The 16,570-nt window shown below is 50.8% G+C and overlaps 1 protein-coding gene across 19 annotated transcripts in view; it reads left to right on the top strand.

Moving 5' to 3' along the window:
* EPS15L1 (epidermal growth factor receptor pathway substrate 15 like 1) overlaps positions 1 to 16,570 on the top strand; it is a 120,972-nt gene that overhangs the window by 82,497 nt on the left and 21,905 nt on the right. For 8 of the 19 annotated variants that reach the window (XM_035286440.3, XM_078361737.1, XM_035286438.3 and 5 more), the window contains 5 exons: positions 275 to 325; positions 1,785 to 1,921; positions 7,611 to 7,671; positions 8,631 to 8,713; positions 15,896 to 16,028. In XM_035286440.3, the coding sequence (XP_035142331.1) occupies positions 275 to 325; positions 1,785 to 1,921; positions 7,611 to 7,671; positions 8,631 to 8,713; positions 15,896 to 16,028 (465 nt within the window). Of the gene's footprint in view, positions 1 to 274; positions 326 to 1,784; positions 1,922 to 7,610; positions 7,672 to 8,630; positions 8,714 to 10,498; positions 10,789 to 15,895; positions 16,202 to 16,570 lie in introns of those variants that run through there. The other 11 variants (XR_013531274.1, XR_013531273.1, XM_035286443.3 and 8 more) reach the window with 4 other exon arrangements.

Below are 16,570 nucleotides of genomic sequence, written 5' to 3'. Positions count from 1 at the left end.
GTCTTCCGCAACTCCAGTCTTCGTTGGGCAGCCAGGAGTACCTTCCTTCTCATCTTAAATGTTCGAGCCAGAAATAGCTGCCTCCTCCAGGTCCCCCTCTTTGATTTGCCAAGGTTTCGAGGGCAGTTGGATAGTAGAGAAGGAAATAACGTTCTGTCCCTAAATTAGGGTTAGAAGACAATGGAAGTCCGGGCAGGTGGATGGCTGTGTCCAGGGGCTCAGCCTACATCCTGTGCCCTAGAGCTAATAAGTGTTTCTCTCCTCTCCTACGCAGGTGACCCGTTCCAGAATGACCCCTTTGCAGAACAGCAGACAGCTTCAACAGGTAAAGTTCAGTGTTTCCTGGGCCACTGTCTAGACTGTTTCCGGTCCTAGTTGAGAAGTCTCACATGGTGGGACTTCTGTCTACACACCTGGGGATGGCAGCCATGTTGGGAAGGACAGCCATCCATGTTGCGCACACCATCACTCCTGTTCCCTTCTAGAGATGGCTTCCCCTCCCCTGGTCCATTCACTGCGTGCACCCCACCCTGGAGTGTGGTGGGATCACATTGCCTGCTAATTTATTTATTTAGTTTAGTTTAGTTTTTGAGACAGAGTCTTGCTCTGCCACCCAGGCTGGAGTACAGTGGTGTGATCTCAGCTCACTGCAACCTCTGCCTCCTGAGTTCAAGTGATTGTCTTGCATCAGCCTCCTGAGTAGCTAGGACCACAGGCATGAGCCACCCTCCCAGCTAATTTTTGTATTTTTAGTAGAGACAGGGTTTCACCATGTTGGCCATGCTGGTCCCGAACTCTTGACCTCAGGTGGTCTGCCTGCCTTGGGCTTGGTCTCCCAAAGTGCTGGGATGACTAGTGTGAGCCCCTGAGCCCAACTGATTTACTTTGTTTTTTTTTAAGGTGAAATTTATATAACATAAAAGTTACCGTTTTACAGAGTCGAATTCAGTGGTATTGCGCACGCTCAGTGCTGTGCAGTGGTCACCTTCACCTAGTTCCACAACATGCTCATTCTCCCAAAAAGAAACCCCATCCCCATCAGCAGTCGCTCCCCGTTTCCTCCCGCAACCCCTGGCACCCACCAATCTATTTTCTGTCTCTGTGTTGTTTACTATTATTATTATTCATATTATATACAGCTCCTGCAGGATATGTCATTTTTATTTATTTATTTAGACATGGGGTTTTACTCTGTTGCCCAGACTGGAGTGCAGTGGCGCAATTATAACTCACTGCAGCCTTGACCTCCTGGGCTCAAGCTGTCTTTCTGCCTCTGCCTCCTGAATAGCTGGGACTACAGGTGTGCACCACCACACTTGGCTAATTTTTTATTTTTTGTACAAGCAGGGTCTCTCTATGTTGCCCATGCTGGTCTTGAACTCTTGGCCTCAAAAGATCCTCCTATCTCAGCCTCCCAAAGTGCTCATGTCATGATTGCAGACACGAGCCTCCATGCCTGGCCTGGATATTATTTTTAAAGTCAGTTTTATTGAGAGATATAATTTACATAGAACAAAATTCACCGGTTTTACTGTGTAATAAGATGAGTTTCAACAAATATGCACAGTTGTGTGAGATTTGAGAACACTTCCATCATTCCTGGGGCCCCTTTGCTGTCACCCCCCGCCCTCTCCCCAGGGTCCCCTGGCCACCGCTGCCCTGCCTGGTGTTCTTACCGCTCTCGAATTTCACGTGGACAGCATCATTCTGTGGTGTGTTCTTTGCTGCCTGGGTTCTTTCGCTTGCTATAATGTGCTTTACTCACGGGGCATTTTCTCTTTCAGATCCATTTGGAGGGGACCCTTTCAAAGAAAGTGACCCATTCCGCGGCTCTGCCACTGAGGACTTCTTCAAGAAACAGACAAAGAATGACCCATTTACCTCAGACCCATTCACAAAAAACCCTTCCTTACCTTCAAAGGTGAGTGGGGTGGGACGTTGCCTGGGAGACCCGGGTGTCTGCTCCGTGCGTGTGAGGGCGGTGCTTCCCAAAGCCCTCCTCCCCTTTGTGGAGTGTGAGCCATGGTGCCTGTTCTCCAGGAGCTAGTATCCCAGTCTGGTCTCATTCCTGCTGAGTGAGGGGTTGTCTGGCCTAGTCAATGTGGTGGCTCATCCTGTGAGCCCCAAGGGTGCAGCCAGCGGTCCAGTGACCCCAAGTCAGGGTAAGGAGGCCGTTGCCCACAGTTCTTATTCCTGTGTCCCTATCCCCACTCCCTACTCGAGTCAGTCCCCACTGCCACTTCATCTCCCAAAAAAGATGAAATCAAATGAGTACCATGTTCTCGCATGGACCCAGCCACCCTGCACAGTCCTTGTAACACAGCACTGGTGGGGACCTTAGAGTCACATTGCCTCAGTGGATGCCCCCATCACGGCAGCAGGAGTGAGTGCAGGCATCTCAGCCAGCCTCCTTGCCTGGTGTCATCTCCTGCGAGCATCAGCCGACTCTGACCTTCCAGTCTCCAGCCCCAGCACACCTGTGCCCCATCCCCAGGAGTGGCAGACAATGGGTGTTTTACACATTATGCCCAAGAGATTGGGTTAAATTGGTGTCAACTTGGATTTCAAAACCAAAAAAAAGCCAGCTCTGGTGATGGAGGAGAGGATTTTCATGATGGAGTAAGCCTGCTTCATAGCCTCCTTCCATTTTCTAGGCTGCAACCCAGGCCCAGGGCCTGCTTAGGCGGGCACTCATCCCTCCTCCTCAGGGCTCCTGCTGCCCCGGTGCCCACCTCGCTCACTCCCCGTGGTCTTTAGTGCTTGGAGCTCCGTGAAGGCAAAGATTCACTTGCCATGTTTTCTTAATGGCCCCCTTTTAGTGTCCTGAAGACCTGTAGTGAAATTTCCCTGGCATTCCTGGTGCTGGTGATCTGTTCACCAATTTCATTGACCTTTTCCATAACCAGCTTTTGGCTTCATTTTCTCTACTGCTTGTTTTCTGTTTTCATTGATTTCTTCTCTTTTCTATTTCTGTGTTTCTCTGTTTCCTTACACCTATTTATGTTGGGTTTACTTTGTTCTTCTCATGTCTTAAGGTCCTACCTTCGTTCATTGATTTTAGACTTCATTTTCTAGTACAGGCGGACCCTGACGTACGATGGCTCAACCTACAGTTTTTTTGACTTTACAATAGTTTTATCAAGATACAGACTCATCGTAAGTCAAGGAGTGTCTGGATTTACATTGGTTCAACTTACGATTTTTTGCTTTATGATGGGTTTATTGGAATATTAAGTGCATTTTCGACTTAACGATATTTTCAACTTACAATGGGTTTATCAAGACGTAACCCCATGGTAAGTCAAGGAGCATCTGTATAAGTTTAAAGCAATGTATTTCCCTTAAGCAGTGCTTTACCTGTATGTCATATATTTTAATACCTTGTCTCTTCATTGCCATTCAGTTTTGAGATATTTTCCAGTTTCCCTTATGAATTCTGTTTACCCACGGATTACTTAAAAGTGTGTTGTTTCATTTCCAGACACTTGCCGTCTTCTCCTATGTATCTTATAATAATATTGAATATTGATTTTTAATTAAATCTCTTAGAGAATTTATTCTGTATGTTTTCGGTACCTTCACATTTATCAAGGGTTGTTGTTTACGGCCTGTGTTGATGAACAAACCACGTAGGCTTGAGAAGAATGTGCGTCTGCAGTTGTTGGGTGCACTGTTCTATAAATGCCGGTGAGGTTGAGCTTCCTGATAGTATTCATCTGTGTCTTCATTGTTTGTTTCTTTGTTTGTTTTTTAGTTCTACCAATGGCTGAAAGAGAGGAGTTAAACATCCTCCTGTGATTGTGGAATTGTTCATACTGCGCTTTACTTTGATCAAGTTTTGCTTTGTGTACTTTGAAGCTTTGTCAGGTGCATAGTTGTTTATGATTGTTGTGTCTTCCTGACACAGCAACCTTTCTGTCATTATAAAAGGTTCCATTTGATCTCTGGTGATGTTCTTTGTCTTGAAGTCTATTTTACTGCTTCATTCCCCTCATGGTATTTACTACATGAAATATCATTTTTCAACCATTTACTTTCAACTTACCTGAGTCTTTAAAACTGATAGTTGTCTTTTGTAACTAGCATAGTGTTGGGGCTTGCTTTTTTTATCTAATCGGAAGTCCCAGCCTTGTAAGTGGAATGTTTAGTCCATTAACATTTAATGTAATTATTGATATGGTTTACATCTACTGTTTTATTATTTGCTTGCTGTTTATCCCATTTTTTTTCCCTGCCTTTTTTTGGATTGTTTGAATGTTTTCTGGAATTCTGTCTATTGGCCTTTTATTATTTTAATCATACTTCTTTTAATGATATTTTTAGAGGTTGCTTTAGGAATTACCTTTTACGGTTTTAATTTTTCATAGCCTACTTGAGGTTAATATTGTATTACCTCATGTAAAATGTAGAAAATTTGCAACTATGTAGGTCCATTTGTCCACCTACCCTTGCAGCCAGCATGTCTTCTTACGTTACAGCCATCATATGAATATCATTTATCTAAATATATTATAAACTCCCTATGACTGCTATAATTTTTGCACTCATCCATTGTAGGTATTTTTTTAGGACGAAAGAGGAAAAAAATAATCATTTAGTTTTACCCAGATATTTACCATTTCTGATACTCTTCATTTCTTTCTCAAGATTAGTTTTCCCTCTGTTATCATTTTCCTCAGCCTAAAGAACTTTCTTTAGCACTTCTTATAGTGCAGCTCAACTGTGTTGTCATGTGTTTATTTTTTATTTCTGAAATAGAGTCTCACTCTGTTGCCCAGGCTGAAGAGCAGTGGTGCGATCTTGGGCTCACTGCAGCCTCAGCCTCCCAGGCTCAAGTAATTTTCTCACTTGAACCTCCCAGGTTGCTGGGACCACAGGTGTGTACCTCCACACCAAGCTGATTTTTTTGTTTTTTTGTAGAGATGGGATCTCCATATGTTGCCCAGGCTGGTCTCAAACTCCCAGGCTCAAGCAAGCCACCTGCCTCAGCTTCTCCAAAGTGCTGGGATCACAGGCTTGAGTCACTGCACCCAGCTGTTGTCAATCTCCCCCCCCCAACCTCTGCCTCCCAGGTTCAAGCGATTTCTGGCTAATGTTTGTAATTTTAGTAGAGATGGAGTTTCACCACATTGGTCAGGCTGATCTCGACCTGAACTCAAGTGATCTGCCAGCCTCATCCTCCCAAGGTGCTACAGTTACAGGCCCTTGGCATTCTTGAAGGACATTTGTGTTTGATCTAGGTTGTTGGGGGTTGGTTTGGTTTTCAGCACTTTTAGGGTGTTTTTCCACTGCCTTCCAGCTTCCATTGAATGAGAGGAGTATTCTTTCAGGTCATTGTTGCCCTATATGTAAGGATTGTTTTTCTTTGGATACTTTTCAAGATTCTCTCTTTATCTTTGGTTTTTGGTAGTTTTTGAAGTTTCTGGATGTGGTTTTCTTGGTGTTTATACTGTTTAAGCTTTGCTTAGGTTCTTGAATTTATAAATGATGCTTTTCAACAAATTTGGTAAGTTTTCATGGCCTGGTTTGGTGGCTCATGCCTGTAATCCCAGCACCTTGGGAGGCTGAGGTGGGGGGATCACTTGAGGCCAGGAGTTCAAGACCAGCCTGGCCAACATGGTGAAATCCTATCTCTACTAAAAATACAAAAATTAGCCAGGTGTGGTGCTGCACACCTGTAATCCCAGCTACTCAGGAGACTGAGGCAGGAGAATCGCTTGAACCCAGGAGGTGGAGGTTACATTGAGCTGAGATTGTGCCACTGCCCTCCAGCCTGGGTGACGGCGAGATTCCATCTCAAAATAACAACAACAAAACAGATTTGGTGTCTTTTCAGCCATCAGTTCTCCCCATTTGTTTTTCCTGCCCCATTTTCTCTCTCCTCTCTTTCTGGCATTCCAGTTACATGAATGTGAGACCTTTTGTTATTGTACCACAGATTCCTGAGGTTCTGTTTCTTTTCATTCTGTTTTTTTTCTTTTTCTTCAGATTGAGTAATTTTTACCCATCTTTCTTTGACTTCACTTACTCTTTCTTTTGTTTTTGGTTGTTTAGCTAACTTAATGAAGTGGGGTTTTTTTGTTTGTTTTTTTGAAACAGTCTTGCTCTGTTGCCCAGGCTGAAGTGCAGTGGCGCAATCTCAGCTCACTGCAACCTCTGCCTCCCGGGTTCAAGCCGCTTTTCTGCCTGAGCCTCCTGAGTAGTTGGGATTACAGGCATGCGCCACCAAGCCTGGCTTGTTTATTTCTGAGATGGAGTTTCACTCTTGTTGCCCAGGCTGGAGTGCAATGGTGTGATCTCAACTCACTTCATCCTCCGCCTCCTGGGTTCAAGCAATTCTCCTGCCTCAGCCTTCCAAGTAGCTGGGACTACAGGTGTCCACAACTATGCCTGGCTAATTTTTTGTATTTTTGTATTTTTGTTTTACCATATTGGCCAGGATGGTCTCGAACTCCTGACCTCAGGTGATCCATCTGCCTCGGCCTCCCAAAGTGCTGGGATTACAGGTGTGAGCCACCTCACCTGGCCCACCTGGCTAATTTTTGTATTTTTAGTAAAGATGGGGTTTTACCATGTTGTTCATGCTGGTCTTAAACTTCTGACTTAGGTGATCCACTGTGCCTGGGATGAAATATTTATTGTAGATACACTTTTTCATTTCCGGAACTTTGATTTGTTTCTTTTGTATACTTTCAATTTCTCTGCTTAGGTTGCCTGTCTTTTCATTCATTTTAAGTGTATTTACCTTTTCCTCATTCAGCAGACTTATAATCACTGTTTTTCCTTGTCTCTGTCTCAGAGTTCCACCATCTGGGTTATTTTGAGATTGGCTATATTGATTGTCTTTTCCAGTGAGAGTTGGTCACATTTTTCCAGTTCTTTGTATGTTTAGAAATGTATCTGATGCATTGTGATACATCGTGAGCGTTGTGTGTAGAGACTGTAGACTGTTTTCTCCAAAGAGCAGGGATGGATTTGTTTCAGCAGGCAGTTAACTTGGTGCCACTCACACTGTAGACGCTCGCCAGCAGATGGCGGAAGCTCCAATCCTGGCTTAGTTCTTGTGGCTTCAGCTCCGGGCTGCCCTGAGTCTCCCATAGGCATGAGTGAGCAGGGCGCAGCTTGAGACTGAGGCAGAGCGGACCACGCAGTTCAGGGCTTGCGGCTCTGCCCCTGCGTCCCAATTCCCATCTGTTTCCCCTAGGAGCGGTTGTCTCTGGGCTCCATCCTCATGTGTTCAGATTCTACCAGAATCTTAGCGCACTGTGCCCTCCTGCTGTAGCTGGTGGGATGGAAACTCAACCTCCTGCTGTGTTCTGCCGCATTCAAATTCTCCAGAGTCCCTGCCTGGTTGCTTCACTTCCCAGCCTTCAGGCCACTGCTTTTTGTATTTGTAATTTTGGGGGGTATTTTGCCCAGGTTAATAGGTGCTGTCTGCAGCAGGGTTGATGTGCTGGGGTTTTACTCTGCCTGGGTTGAGTTTCAGTCATTACACTCTCCCTCCGGCCTGGCCCTGGATGTTGTACATCCATGTTGGAAAGTCTGGTTGAATGAATGGGTGGTGGAACAAACGAACTGCTTTTTACTCTTTCCTCTCTCCTTTCACTCAGCTCGACCCCTTTGAATCCAGTGATCCCTTTTCATCCTCCAGTGTCTCCTCAAAAGGATCAGGTGAGACCCATGGCTTATTTTCCTTTCTATTAGTCGGGCAGTAGCAGAGCACCCCCCCCCCCCCCAGTTAACGCCTTCACTCCCAAAGCCAGCATGGCCTCTGTGTTTGTGTCATTAGTCAGTGGCACCCCTGGCCTGAGCCTGTCAGGCCAAAATGAGCACCTCTTGCTGCTCCTCTTCCCGGGCACACGCTGGCATCTTTCCGGAAAGGAATTTTGGCAGTAGGAATTCCGTAACAGCCCCAGTGACAGTAACTGCTGTTTACTCACTCCTCCTTCAAAATCTGTGGTTTGTATCTTTGGGTTTTCTCCCTAAAAGAAATCCAAAATTGGACCCCAAGAACTGGCCTGTGCTGTGGGTTCTGTCTTTGAAGGAAGCTCATCTCGCAGTGTAGAACTCACAGAGGCACGCTCGAGTTTATGCCATGGGAGCATCTGTGGACACTCCCTTTTTTTGGGAACAGGCCCCGCTTGGTCCTGCAGCTTGTGCATAGCAGGTAGCAGGGTTTGGTATCATGGACAGGGGCATCTACTACTCTAGGCAAATCCCTTCCAGGTCAGAGGAGAAAACACAGCAAAAACCTCCAGCCACAGACACTGCCCTGCATACATTGTGTGTGTGGCAGGTCATCCTGGAGTTGCTCCTCCCCTCCCTCTCATTTCCCCTCCTAGCCCAATGGGACAGCAGGCCATGCCCTTGCAGCAACTTGTCACTCCTCTGATGACCGTGAAAGATGCCAGCCCTCCCAGAGTGGTCGTCACAGTGAGAAACCATCTTGCCACGCCAGAGCGGGCAGGGAGGCCTTGCCAAGGGGCCTTCATGCAGATGCACGTGTTTAGTGAATAAATGCAGCCTTCCTGAGTGTCCTGGTTCAGGGGCCATCTAGCATTTTCCCTCCCCACAAGAAGGCGTGTTCTCTTAAAGACCTGTAACTCTGACTTTGTTGGTGCCAATTACAGATCCCTTTGGAACCTTAGATCCCTTCGGAAGTGGGTCCTTCAATAGTTCTGAGGGCTTTGCCGACTTCAGCCAGATGTCCAAGGTAAAGCCCCTCCATGCAGCCCCTGCGCCTCTGCTAGTGTCTTTGTGCCTCTTGTCGTGGTATGGGCTGCCAGACGTAATTGTTCATGTGGTGTATGTATCTCCCGGCACCTTTCAAACACAGGGTTGGGTCTGGAAAGCACCTATGGCTGTGATCTGATGCACTTCACTCCCTCTGGATGGCCCTGACCCCTCCCAGGGGCATAGCTGCCCCGGGCTTCCCCAGCTCCCACTGGTGTCTGACGACCATCAGGTCTCAGGCGGGGAAGTCATTGCCATGGCCGAGTAGAAACCAAGAAGGCTTTGGGCACAGGCGTCTCAAAAGGGCCACGGGCAGCAGGCCTGCAGGTGCGAGGCATCCGAGGAGAGTAGGCCAGTGAGTGTCCAGAGCTGCCTGTGCGACAAAACTCTCGAGGGATGTTGAAAAGTGAGGGCCAGGCTCCATGAATAAACATAGACAGACCTGCAGGTGAGGAGTGAACAGTTGAAGGACAGCAGTGAGGCTGGTTACTGGACTGGACACATCTGTGTCCGGCCCTTACCAGACAGTGACCTGAACAGACTGTGGCTCTGGGCCCAGATGGCCGTTGGGCTTCTCCAGAGGCTGGCAGTGTGGCTGGAGCTCAGTCCTTAAGGTAGCATAGAGAAGTCAACAGGGAACGTTCAGAATGGACAGTCAAGAAATAACAGCAGGAGCCCCTTACCAGTGGGGTTTCTCCTGGAAGAAAGTGCTGGAATCTTGGAAATGGGGGCCATGGTGCATGGGAAGGAAGCCGGGCCGAGGCACTGCTGTGCTTCCTGTGAGTTGTGTGTCTCCCTGTTTGAGCGAGGAGCACGTTTCTTTGGCAGGAATGAAGGAAAGCAGGTGAGGTGTGCCCTGTCTCTGCACCCGCATCCACTCTGTCCCTTCTCGGCAGCCCCCAGGCAGGGGCAGGTGGGCTCTGTCCTCCAGGAGCCAAGGGGCCTGCTTTCCTCATGTGTTCCACCTGCAGAGACCCAGGCAGGGAAAGACAGTGGCCACAAGCAGAATGCAGCTCTCTCCTGGAGCCCATGGCCCAGGGAGTGAGGGGTGGCCTGTGGGGGGGGTCCCCTGGAGCAGCTGGGCTCAGTTTCTGTGGGCGCTGCCATTGGCCTGAAGGTGTTGAGGTGAGGGAACCCTGGGAGTACCCGGAAGACGCATGCCCCAGGCATGGAGTCCCCTTGGCCTCCTCACCCCACCGGCGCTATGCCCAGGTGCCTCCCTCGCCTGCCCTGCATTCACTCAGCCGGTGGCGCAGACAAGTCTCTGGGCATCTTGTGCTTGGCAGCCGTCACAATTTGTGATCACAGAACACAGATTCCGAGAAGCACTTGAGATTCTGTTCAAGTTTTCAAAGAAGGGTGTGTGCATGCCCTGGTGGAGAAGCGAATCCCACTTCTGGCTGAGGCAGGGTATGTGTTAACACAGATGAGCCTGGGTAGAGGGAGCCCAGAGGCCCTGGCATGGTGCCCTCTCCTTCCAGCACATGGAGAAGGCCTCCATCCCTCGTATGCCACACTGTGACACGGTTTGGGACTGGCACAGGCTCATGGGCAGGCGGGAAACCATCTCCCGAAAGCAGAAAACGTTGGCCACACGGTGGCAGCAGTCCCTAAGGCAGGGGTCCTGGTCATTTCTGGTTTTCGCATGTGGACTCTTCCTTTGGAAGGCTGGATCCGTCTTCCTCCTCTCACTGTGCACAGGGAGTGAGAGCTAGCAGAGCCTGTGCAGGGCCGGTATCTAATGACGTCCTCTGCCTGTCCTTAGGCCCTGAAACCAGGGGCTCTTCACACACATGCAGCTGTGATTTCAGAGCTGGTCTCACTTCCTACTGGCGGCGCCGGGCCAGGACAGAGTTGGACGGAGCCGTGGAAAATTGGTCTCCAGTACTATATTGTTTTGATTCCAGCGTTCCATCAGCTCCTGCCTTCGTGACATTTGTACAGCCCCATGCTGAGCTCAACCCTGACCTTGCAGCTCTGTTTTTCCTTTTTGGTTACCTTCTGTTTTTCAAGAACAACACTGTGGATATAAATAAAATGCTAAGGGAAATGAAAGTGGCAAGAAGGTGTTTTTTAAAAAAAAAAGTCAACTTTTCCCCATCTGAGCCGGGTGGGGAGGCCCTTTTTGTAAGTCCCTAAGTTGAAGCACCTTCCCTCTGCGTGGCTTTGCTGAGGAGAGTCACAGCCTGCAGTCTGCTTCTGGAAGTTTCTTCTGGGAGGCTCTTCGGGCCTGCACTCTTAGTTGAGGTCCTCACCCGCACCTGAAGAGATTCTTTTCTAGACAGTATCGAACCTACATGGCATCAGCTCACTTTAAAAACAGATTCTTGGCCAAGTTTGTGGTTCATGCCTGTAATCCCAGCACTTTGGAAGGCCAAGGCAGGTGGATCATGAGGTCAGGAGATCAAGACCATACCGGCTAACACAGTGAAACCCCACCCCTACCAAAAATACAAAAAATTAGCTGGGCGTGGTGCGCACCTGTAATTCCAGCTACTTGGGAGGCAGAGGCAGGAGAACTGCTTGAACCAGGGAGGCAGAGGTTGCAGTGAGCCGGGGTTATGCCACTGCACTCCAGCCTGTGCAAGAGAGTGACTCTGTCTCAAAAACAAACAAAAAGATTCCCCGAAGTATGTTTCCAGGGAGCATTTGAGAATAAGAACAAGAGTCCAACTTACTTCCCTCTCCCCTGCCTGCCCCCCAAAAAAAGCCCTCTGTGGAATACTGGGTTAGTTGTCACCCCAACTTCTCAATCGTTTAAAGCTGTGCATTGATACTTAGGGCTGCTGTTTAAAAATTCAGTCTTTTGTTTTGAGCCAGTTCTTCCACTGGTGAGCTCAAACCTGTTTCTCTTAGAGCTGGTTTTCATAGTAGCCTTTTCCGTCTTCCTTTTATTTTAAGCACACTTCAGTCTTGCCGAGAGCCCAGAGAGCCCTGACAGCTTTACTGAAACCTTTCTAAAAATAGCAACTTTCCTTGAAGCCGCTACCGGAGTAGGAAAGAGCTGAGTCCCCAAGGAGGCTTCTTGGGAAACTTGAAGTCATGAAAGTTGGGATTTGGAAATGACGTGGGCATTCTGGTGCCAGGAGTGATCTGATTCACTGCAGAGGCGGTGTGAGGCGTTTATTGGAAGCCTGTCACCTCACAAGGAGCCAATTGGCCTTGTGGATTTAAACACACATGGGAGGTGCTGAACCGGCTTTGCACCATCAGCCTGGGGGTTCAGGCGGCTCTGATTTGAGCATGTCACCAGGTCTCACAACTTTGCACATCCAGGCTGAGTGTGGTTTTATGTGCCCGGGTCCTATCGCGCTATGCAGAGGGTGGAAAGGCTCACACAGCCACTGGGACCAGGACCCCACTCTGTGTCTGGAGATGCGGCCCAGGAGGCAGCGCACGCCCAGGGAAGATGAGGCCTGGCCGGTCACACCACTTCCCTGCTTGACCTGCGTTGCCTGCCCATCCCAGGCTGTGGGGGACTCACATGGGCCCTAGGCCTGGGGATATGTTCCATGAACAGCAGAAGCTCCTGTGGAGAGGCCAGCGTTCTTTCCCCTCATTCTCTTCCAAACAGCCAACCCTAAACGGTTCATTTTAAAGCTAAGCTGCAAGCTGATGCTGCCTCTCATCTCTCAGATAGGCTTGGGAAAGACTAGGGCAGCAGACAGGGCGATCCCAGATTGCAATCGCAGCTTCATACTTGGTATGGTCATTGTCATGTGGTCCGGGTGCCAGTGAGTGGCCGGATGCCTATCATGTGTCGGCTCTTTTCTTTCTTGCCAGAGCCCTCCAAGCTCTGTCACTCTCGCCATTTTACAGATGAAGAAACTGAGGCACAGGGCTTTCAGTAGGTGGCAGGGTGGGGGTTCCAGCCTGGACGGGACGGTCTGCCCAGGACGAGGCCCTGGACCCACCACTGGGGTGGCCCTCAGCAGCCAAGGGCAGCATCTGGAGGCCCCAGCCTGGGAGCTGATGATGCAAAGTCCAGCTTCAGATCCGCCTTGGACGTGCTGTGTGATTTTGGCAGGCTGTGCCGCCTTTGTGTGCTTCAGTTTCCTTGTGTGTAAGGCAGAGGTGCTGACCGTGGGACCCCCTGCCAGGTCACCGGGCGTATTAGGTGAGAAGATGAGCACAGAGTGAGGTCTCCTGCCTGGGCAGCTCTGGGAGCTGCGTGAAGCCCAGGGAAGGGATCTGATGGGCTCATCTAAGTGGGAGCCTTTGGGGCCCTTTCCCCTCCCTGGGGATGCTCACCATTGTCCTTGTTGGGAGGACCTGGAATGGGCAGGCTGCCTCTCAGAGGGGCCACCTCCCTGTTCTGTCTCTGATATGGCTCTGACTAGGCTGAGCAGCCTCGACTCTAGGACTACACACGGTAGAGGCCAAGGCAGCTGTGTCTCTGTGTTGGGATGCAAGCGGCCCACATGGCTGCGTCTCTGTAACTAGATGCTGGAGGCCTGATGACCTGCATCTCTAAACTGGCTGCCAGAGACAGAGCTGGCCAAGTCTCTGACTAGACTCCAGAGGCCTAAACGGCCATGTCTCTGTGACTAAATGCCAGGGACCTCGACAGCCACATCTGTGTGACTAGACGCTGGAGCTTCAGACTGCTGCATTGGTGTGACTGGACACAAGAGCCTTAGATAGCTGCGCCTGTGTGACCAGCTCTGGAAGCTAGAGCCTCAGACAGCTGCATTGGTGTGACTGGACACAAGAGCCTTAGATAGCTGCGCCTGTGTGACTAGACCCTGGAGCTTCAGAGGGCCACGTTTGTGTGACTGGATGCTAGAGCCTCAGATGGCCACATCTGTGTGACTAGAAGCTAGAGCCCTGGGTGGCCGTGGCTGTGTGGCCTTAGATGCCCATGCCTATGTGAATAGACACTAGAGCCTTAGACGGCCATGTCTCTGTGGCCTTAGACGGCCGTGTATATGTGGCCTTAGATGCCCAAGTCTGTGAGACTAGATGCTCGAGTTTTAGGTGGCTGTGTCTGTGTGACTAGACACTAGAGCCTTAGATGGCTGCGTTGGTGTGACAAGACTCTGGAAGCCTAGATGGTCCGCGTGAGTAGACACTAGAGTTTTAGACATTCGCATCTGTGTGACGAGATGCTGGAGGCTTAGACAGCCGCTTCTGTGTGACTGGACGCTGGCACCTTAGAGGCTGTGTTGGTGTGACTAGATGCTGGAGGTGGAGGTGGGCATACCTTCAAAACTGTCTGCTGGAGGTGGCATTAGACCCTTTCCCCTGCATCTGCAACCTGTTGGGTCCAGACTCTCAAGGGAAACCCCAGGAGTGTGCCTTTGTGCTCTTGAGCTGTTCTCTGTCTCTAGGCCTGCCCTGCTGGGGAGAAAGTTGGAGACCCCGGCCCCTCTTTCCGTCTCTACCCCGTTCTGATCTTTCCTTTCTGTGCTCTTGGAGGAACGCAGGATCATTTCTACCCCAGTTTCTGCCCATTCCTTCTGTTTCCTATCACAGTGATCTCTTTGTCCTATAATTTCCTCGTTATTTTGCATTTTTGTAGCAGTGTGTTTCCTCCATTAGTAAAAATGCCGTTATTTTCTATTGTATTATACACTTGGTTATTTTGTGTTTAGTAAGAGTGGTTCCTCATTCCTCTTCTTCCTGTGGAAAGTGATTTTCTCCTTCTGAGAGACCCCAGCCCGTTCCCTCAGATGCCTGAGATGCACCAGCCCTTCTGCAGCTGGTGGAGGCCCTGGCTCCCCTGTGCCGCACCGGCGCTCCGAGTGAGACACAAGTGTCCCCCAGGCAGCAGTGCTTAGTACTCACTCATCACAGGCCTGGTGGCAGCAGGTGCCAGGAAGGGGGCTGTGCTTGCCCTCCAGGTGGGAGAGGCTGGAAGCGCATTTCTGTGGCTCAGTGAGCAGTGCAGGCTTGGGTGGCAGGAAAGGGCTCCAGGGAGACCCTGGGAGAACTCTGGGGACGGCAGTGGGGTCCAGCCACGCTCTGAGGAAGGAAAGAAGCTCCCAGTGGACGAGGTGGGCCGGGCTCCCCAGCAGGAGACTTGAGTGTGCAGGGCGTGGAAACAAGAGGCTGAGTCAGTAGCTGGGGTGCAGTGGATTCTGGGGACGAAGGAGGCATCGTGAGGGGAGGGCTGACTTCACGGGTGAGCCTGAAAAATTGGGCAGCTGGGGCAGTGATGAAGTCCCTGCATTCCTTGATGAGAGCTTGGAGCATCCCTGTAGGAAGCACCTAGCTACGTACCTGTGAGACGTCACCCCGTGTCTGCCTCCCTGTCTACCGCCCATCCGCCTTCCTGTCTCTACCTGCCCATGCATCCATCCATCCATCCACCTGCCATTCATTCATCTATTAATCCACATATATGTCTGTCCATTCATCCACTCAGCCACCATTCCATCCATCTGCCTACCCACCATCCATTCATCTATCCAGTTTATAACTGTCTGACTGTCTTACTCTTCAGGCTGGAGGATGTGGTCCGATTTGGGTTTGAGATAGCAGGTGTGGGCTGGAGGATGTGGATGGGTGTGGTGGAGGCTGGCCGAGGGTCCAGGCCAGAGGTGGTCAGAGCCCGATGGATGCGGCGTGGCCATGCTGACCAGCAGGGGTGGGCTGGGCGTGTAAGGGTGCGCTCCCGCCTGAGGTGCTGCATGCGCAGCCCAGGGGTGTGGAGGGGGAAGGTCTGGTGCCAGCTGACCCAGTGCCTGGAGCTGCCTGTCACTAACTGAAGGTAGTGACCACACCAGCCAGCTCAGTGGGGAGGTGAGACACCGGGGCATGCGCCAAGCGTGGGGTGAAGGTGGGTGCGTCTCTGAAGTCTAAGCAGGAGGCCCAAGGGACCCTGTGTGCGAAGTCCTGGAGTCAGGAAGGACTCAGTCATGCCCCATGTGGCGTGGGGCTGGAAATGCCCTCTGTGCTGGGAGCCCATGGAGGGACGGGACTGCTCTCTCCCACCCTGTGTCAGGCAGCTCATTACCCACAGGCCAGAGAGCCCCTGATCTTGAGGGTGGAGGAAAGCAGAGGGCTTGAGAGAGACCCCAGGTCCGAGCAGGGCCATCTTGTGCAGTCATGTGTAGGAGGCCTCGCCAGGGCCCTTGGAGCGCGAGCATCTGCTCAGTGGACATCCATCACCTTTGTTTTAACACCTATTTTTGCCTCTCTTTCGTGTCCTCTCTTACAGCCCCCACCTTCTGGCCCTTTCACCTCCTCCTTGGGAGGGGCAGGATTCTCAGATGACCCCTTTAAAAGTAAACAGGACACTCCTGCTCTGCCTCCGAAGAAACCCGCTCCTCCACGGCCTAAACCGCCCAGCGGTCAGTACGCTTTCTTCTCTCGCAGCTGCCGCCTGCCGGTGCAGGATGGTGGGGGCCAGGATCACCCTGCTCACCAGCCCAGAGTAGCAGCAGATGCCGCGGGACCCTGCGTGGGGAGCAAGATGGCGCCCTGGTTCAGCCACCCGGGTTCATGCGAGCGCCGTGTGTGCGTGGTGTGTGCCTCCCGCCTGCCGGCCCTTGCCTCGTCCTGTGGTCCCCTGGGCTTCTGGCTCTGCATTGGGGTGCACAAAGCCTGGGCCTTAGAGCTCCCCTTGTGGCCAGGGGCACCTTGTGTGGCCTCCGCCCGAGCTTGTCATTGCCACCCCGACATCCTAGCTATGCTTCAGGAGCCACTTGTGGCCAGCAGCCCTGTGGCCACTCTGGTCTCTTCTCCTCCGTCCTTCTCCCCTTCCATGCTTAGGGAGGGCCTGTGGGGGGTGAGGGCAGCAGGCGTTACTGCTCGGTCCAGTCCTTCCCTAGGTGCTTCAGGACTGAGAGTGGAGGGAGCGAGAGATTCTCCTTGGCGGTGTCTGATGTGAGGA

The sequence above is a fragment of the Callithrix jacchus genome, chromosome 22 (genome assembly GCF_049354715.1).
Source record: "Callithrix jacchus isolate 240 chromosome 22, calJac240_pri, whole genome shotgun sequence".
Lineage (NCBI taxonomy): Eukaryota > Metazoa > Chordata > Mammalia > Primates > Cebidae > Callithrix > Callithrix jacchus.
Note: the sequence above shows the minus strand (reverse complement) of the source record. Positions and strands in the feature narration are given on the sequence as shown.